This window comes from Myotis nattereri (genome assembly GCF_964212035.1).
Source record: "Myotis nattereri genome assembly, chromosome: 19".
NCBI classification, from domain to species: domain Eukaryota; kingdom Metazoa; phylum Chordata; class Mammalia; order Chiroptera; family Vespertilionidae; genus Myotis; species Myotis nattereri.
In genome coordinates this window covers 12,677,670-12,683,999 of record NC_138095.1, presented here as the reverse complement: position 1 = coordinate 12,683,999, position 6,330 = coordinate 12,677,670, and the positions used below count along the sequence as shown (strand labels likewise).

At 51.6% G+C, this 6,330-nt stretch overlaps 1 protein-coding gene across 1 annotated transcript; it reads left to right on the top strand.

The window, feature by feature from the left end:
- Positions 1–1,063: 1,063 nt before the first annotated feature.
- LOC308535288 (immunoglobulin iota chain-like) lies at positions 1,064–1,601 on the top strand (the record flags this gene model as incomplete). Its single annotated transcript, XM_081114105.1, has 2 exons — positions 1,064–1,109; positions 1,195–1,601. The coding sequence occupies 2 exons, from the start codon at positions 1,064–1,066 to the stop codon at positions 1,599–1,601; spliced, it is 453 nt and encodes a 150-aa protein (XP_080970231.1).
- Between the last annotated feature and the right edge of the window lie 4,729 nt (positions 1,602–6,330).

The following is a 6,330-nucleotide window of genomic DNA, read 5'->3' as shown; positions in this document are numbered from 1 at the left end:
AACCCCCTCCTTGGTAGGCTCTCTATCTCCAAAACTGCAACTCCATCTTCCCTGTTGCTCAAAACCTATGCCTTGGAAGCATTCTGGATTCCCCCTTCTCTCACTTGTTTGTTATCCATCACTGCCTTAAAAATGTATCTGAGATCCCATCGATTCCCTCTGCCTCGGCTGCCACCACACTGATCCCCTGGCCTCCACCCTGCCGCCCTAAGGTCTGTTCTCCACACAGCCCCCAGGTGTATCTAGTAGTCATGGCTTAGGTTGGGTCTAAGTGGTGCAACCCGTTGGCAGAGAAGCAAAACCAGAACCCCACCGCTCATTTAATCCAGCTCAGGAGTTCGTTCTGCATAGGAGGAGGAAGCCTGAGGGTCTCAAGAGTGTTCTCAGCGTGCCAGCGCTCTCTGCCCCCAGAGCCCTGCGGCTGAGCCCCCTACACAGGCCTCCCAGGGAACGGCGGGTCAGCCCTCCTGTGGACCCGTAGGTTGACTGTGGTGGAGAGGAGCGGTCAGCAGGCTGGGGCAGGGCCTGGGTTGGACCGTGGTGAGGGGGAGAGTTGCTCTAGGATTGTGGGTAGCAAGTGCTAGGAGTGTGGAAGGGAACAGTGTCTCACTCACCATCAGGGCCCAACATTTCCTGTTGCTCAGAGCAGGTGTTTCACCACCTTCAGGATGCGTCCTCTTCCCAGTTCACCAGGCATGTAAATTTGGACACGAACCTTGTTTCTGCGGGGCTCGGCTTTCTCAAGGGGACGTTGAGGTCGCTCTCCCTCAGGGACGCAAGCTTGCGGGCTGGCCTCCTGGGCACTGGGGTGTGAGCTTCCAGCAGGTGTTTCCTCCCTGAATGCTTCTATGAGGACAAGGCCAGAGCCACAAAGGCCACCATGGGACCATTCCCCTAACTGATGCTGCAACCCCAAGAAAGTTTGGGATGACGGTGGCTGGAACTGGGTGTGCAATGGCCCCACCCCTGGGAGGGTGGAGGAGGAGGAGGCTGCCCAGACCCCAGAGAGCCCCAGGAGCGGCGGCTGCACAGTTCAGGAGGCAGAGCTCGGCACGTCTGCAACATGTCCTGGGCTCCTGTCCTGCTGGCGCTCCTCGCCTACCTCACAGGTGAGAACTCCCCAGAGCTCGCGGCCGCTGGCCCCTTCCCTTGCCCTGCCCTGCCCCGGGTGTCCATGTCCTTCTGTGTCTCCAGGTTGTGGCCCTCAGCCCATGCTGGATCAGCCACCTTCTGTGTCCTCGCCCCTCGGAACCACAATCCGTCTGGCCTGCACGTTGAGCAGGGACCATGATGTCAGCATGTATAGCATCTACTGGTACCAGCAGAGGCCCGGACACCCTCCCAGATTCTTGCTGAGATATTTCTCTCATTCAGACAAGAGACAGGGCCCCAAGGTCCCTCCACGCTTCTCCGGATCCAAAGATGTGGCCGAGAACACGGGGTATTTGAGCATCTCTGGGCTGCAGCCTGAGGATGAGGCTATGTACTACTGTGCTGTGGGCGCCCAGAGCTTGGAGAGGGATAAGATGGAGATGGAGGACGAGGAAGAAAAGGCGCCTGCTGCTTCAGTGTCCCAGGCACCCCAGACACACTCACCGTGAACTGAGGACAGAAGGGCGCGCATCGCCACGGAGAGGGCGAGGAGGAGGGTGGGCCGTGGGTTGTGCAGAGCGAAGGAGTCGCTCCTTGTCCAGCTGGGCCCCCATTGGAGGCTGGATTGGGGGATTAAAGCTGCTTGTGTCTTGGGAACTTGTTTGGTCTGACTGGTGTGCTGAATTATACTAAGGTGGCCCCAGCGGCTCTGTGTAAGGTCAAATGGGTGGGACGCATCCAAGAACCAATGAAGGTACCAAGAGACAGACTCCTGTGGGTTATGGGGACAGAGGGCTGACATAGCACCTTTGGGGGGGACTCTCTGGCCAAGGACAGGACGCTCTGCTGTCACCTGGTTATTTGCAGAAGTTACAGAGTAAGCCAACTTAGAGAGGCCTTTATTAGGCCTCTGGGGAGAGTGGATGCTGAGTGATAGGTCTAGACATCGCTATTGGCATTGGGGCCAGGCCGTCCTGTGCACTGTAGGAAGTTGAGCAGCATCCCTGGCCTCTGCCCACTAAATGCCAGTCCCTGCGCCTTCATGCCCCTGGGTCTGACAACGAAAATGTCTCCAGGCGTTGCCAGATGTCCCCAGCGTGGCAAAACCACTGCAGTTGAGAACCACTGGCCAGGGGGAGAGAAATGCGTGTGCTCTTCTGTGCAGGAGAACAGCAGAACTAGCAATTATATTTTCTGTAAAGGGCCAGGTAGTAAAATAATTTTGGGTTTCCAGGCCAATGACTATACATTCTCTCAGCTACTGAATTCTGTCCTGATAGCACGAAAGCAGCCACAGACAATACGTAAACAAGTGCACATGGCCTTTCCTATTCAGCTTCATTCACAGAAGCAGACGGGGCTGGGCCGGATATGGCACTTGGGCCACAGTTTGCCAACCACTGTTCCAGAGAAGCACCCCGGTTCCTGCCTCCAGGTTTTAAACAAGCCATGCTTGGTATGGTGATCGAGGTCACCCTCAAATCCTCCTGCCTGACGGTCCCAGGGATGCTAAACCTCTGCACCCACCAAAGGACCTGGAGGCAGGAGGGGCGCAGGCTCCCCAATTAGCTTGTTGGGTGGTGAGGGAACAGGTGAGCTCCTGCAACCCTGACCCACAGTGCAGCACCCTGAGCCCCTGGGTGGTGGGTCACATCCTATGCACAGAGAGGTGCCAGGCACACCATCTCCTCTGTGGCCCCAGACTTGGCTGAAAACGCCCACTTATCATGGCTAAAATGACCCGGGGGCAGGGGATGCCCCAGAAAGGCAGGCACAGGTGCCTGAGTCTCTTTTTGTAAAACAATGGCCCCAACTCATAGCCTATTTCAGGTGCCCTTTGAACTCTCACTTCCTCAAATGGCACAGAATTCTTTCTGCATCAGGCCTTTGTTCCTGAAGAGGAGACTCCAGGCTCATGTTTTTGGTTTTGGGGGGTGTTTTTTTATGCAAGAGAAAGTTTATTTAGAAAGTCACAGAGGTAGAAGTGAGTTGTAGAAACAATGGGCTCAAAAACAAGTTACAGCAAAAGAAGGGCCCTTGGACTTCAGGAGAGAGAGAGAGAGAGAGAGAGAGAGAGAGAGAGAGAGAGAGAGAGAGAGAGAGAATGCTCTGGGGGAAAAGGGTGTGAAAAAGGGGATTGGGAAAGGTGTGGGCATGCTACATAGAGAGAGATGCTAGACTATATTTTTATTGATTTTTAGAGAGGAAGGAAGGGAAACAGAGAGAGAGAAACATGGATCGGTTGCCTCCCATACGCGTCCTGACCAGGGATCACACCCTCAACCTAGGTAACCCACAACCTAGGTATGTGCTCTGACCTGAATCCAACCCACAACCTTCTGGTGTATGGGACCACCTCCAACCACTGAGCCAACCAGCCAGGGCAGGCTCATGTTTTTAAAGGCCAGGCAGGTGGTCCCAAAGGACCCATCTCTGCCTGTAACCAGCCCTTCTGCGTTCATCCTTCGTCATTCTGGGATTCCATGCTATGACGATAGACCCAGAGAACCAGCGTTGTACTGGCCTCCTCCATCATCTAATGCCCCCGCCCCACCAGACTCCTGCGGGGCCAGACCCTGGCCTCAGGCCTCGGGCCAGGCAGAGTGTGAGTCTTAGCTCCGGTCAGCCTTGGCAGGGTCAGTTGAATTCTAGGCCAGCATTTCCAATGTTGTATATACAGAGTATAATAATAGCACCCGTAAATTCATATAAAGTGCTTACCTGGGCTTAACTATAATGGGTGCTCAATGAAATAGGAGTATCATTACTTCTTGATTAGACACCAGGCCTGGTCTTCTCCCTAGTCCAATCCCCTCGCTATTCCCAGATCCAGCCTTGCCTGCACCCCTTCTCTCTAACCTTGGATTGTCTCCCGCTCTCAACAGCACGTACGCAAGCCATTTCTGTCACTTCCAATTTCCTGCTGGCTACATTTTTTTAAAGGAAACAGGTGAAATTAGTTTTACCCCAATATATCCCAGATACTGTCATTTCGACATGCAATCAATATAAAATTAGTTATAAGATGGTTTAAACTCTTTCTTTTCAATCTTCAAAATCCAGTGTGTATTTTACACTGTGGTTCATCTCCGTTGGGAGCAGCCACGTTCCCAGGGAGTACAGGGACAGGACAGGACAGGTTGGAGGAAGAAAATTCAGACTCCTTATCATGACACAGCCTTTGGAGGTGGCCCAGCTCTGACCAAGTCCCATGTCTTGTGTGTCCCTCCCCCCCGGGCCCCCCACTGTCTGTGTCATATTAAACCACCTGCACTTGACCCAACACTTGCTTCTCTTGGTTGCCTCCAAACCTTTGCTCAGGGTGTTTCCTTGCTGCCCCTTGTCAGTGACCTCCAGCTGGCTGCACGGACTCAGGGTTCCACCATGACCTCAACTCTCACTCCTTGGGCAAGATTCCCCTGACCTGTTTATTCAGTTACTGACTTCCTGCGATCTGCAGACATGTGTTTTCCTAATTATATTTAGCACCTGCCACACAGCTCTACGTTTATTTTGCAAGTCTCTCTCCTCCACGAAACTGCACATTCTCAGTGGGCAAGATCCGTTCATCTCATTGTATGTGTGATGGACGCTAGGAGATAATAGAGTTGGGTGAAGAGATGAAGGAGTGAACGCATGCATAACTGAATGAAGCCGTGGCTTCCAAAGACCCTGCCATTCCAGGATCCCATTGGATGGCTGGGGTCATTGTGATTCCCTAAGAAGGGAAAGCTCTGTCACCATCCTCTCTCTCTCTCTCTCTCTCTCTCTCTCTCTCTCTCTCTCTCACACACACACACACACACACACACACACACACACCCCTTCTGATGCCTGGTATGTGACTCCGGTGATTAGAGTCAGCAACTAGAAGTGGTGAGGAAAGGAAAAGCTTGAAATAGACTAATGCAGGGACAGGAACACTTGGGATAGATACGTCCTGTATTGGTAACGGAGACACGAGATATTGGAGAAGGTGGGATTCCCAGACTGTTGGGATCTGCTGCCTGGCATAGCAGAGTGTCAACGGGGCTCCTGACTGTGATACGGAACAAGAGTGTGGGGTGCTAAGAGCGGTGGTTTGTGCATATAAAGGCTTGATGGGGCTCCCAAGTTTTACACAGAAACATAGAACGCAATGGGCTCGGACACGTCAGCAGTGGTGCTAAAGACAAGGGACCCAAGCTTTCTGACCTGAGTTGGACTCTGAGACCCCTGGGAGGGTATCTGAGGAAGAACCAGGGGCCCGCGGAGGATGGAGCATGCCGATCAGATGGAGGGAAATGCCAGGGCTCCCCGTGCCTACCCAAGGCCAGTGTGGTTGTGACATGATTTGGCAAGATGAGCTACGGGAGGTGGCCCCACGGAAAGAGGGAGGGTGGAATTAACACGTGAGGCCCGTTAGGACACAAAGAGCTCTGGCATTTCATCCTAAGTAGCATGTTTGTGACGTAGGCACAACACTCAAATCCATTGGTTCATTATGGGATGCAAAATGGGGATATTTTCCTTCTAGCATCTCTGCTTCACTTATTAACTAGAAAACTTCTACGAAGAACACTTTCACTCATCAATGATTTAGTCGCCTGAGGGACTGCTTCTATAGCAAAGGCAAGATCAGTGTTTGATGTTTTTCTTCTTTATTTACCAACTATCAAAATAACAAGTCAGTGTGCCAGCATCACACAACTTGAGTTTGTTAGTATCACTAGAAGTGCATGGGTATAAGCATATCTGAGGTATTTAAATCCATGGCAATTATTATACGTATTCTATCTTTGGCCAGTGCAAGCCCTGTAAAATTGGTCTCCAACCAAGAACATGTTGATGTGTCAAAAATAGTATATCCCGGCCGGCGTGGCTCAGTGGTTGGTCACGGTTCGATTCCCCTTCAGGGCACATGCCTGGCTGTGGGCTTGATCCCCATTAGGGTGTGTGCAATAGGCAGCCAATCAATGATTCTCTCTCATTATTGATATGTCTATCTTTCTCTCTCAAACCAATAAAAACATGTTTTTTTTTCATTTTTAAAAATAAAAGTAGCAGAATATATATATATATATATATATATATATATATATATATATATATACTGTGACCAGGCAAGTTGACACATAAAATTAACCATCACACTGGCAGCTACATCATCACCCTCATGTTGAATGAAACCTCTTGGCTTTGTAGACGTTTTGAACCTTCCAAAATAGCAGCCACTACCCCAAAGACAGCTCGGGAGCC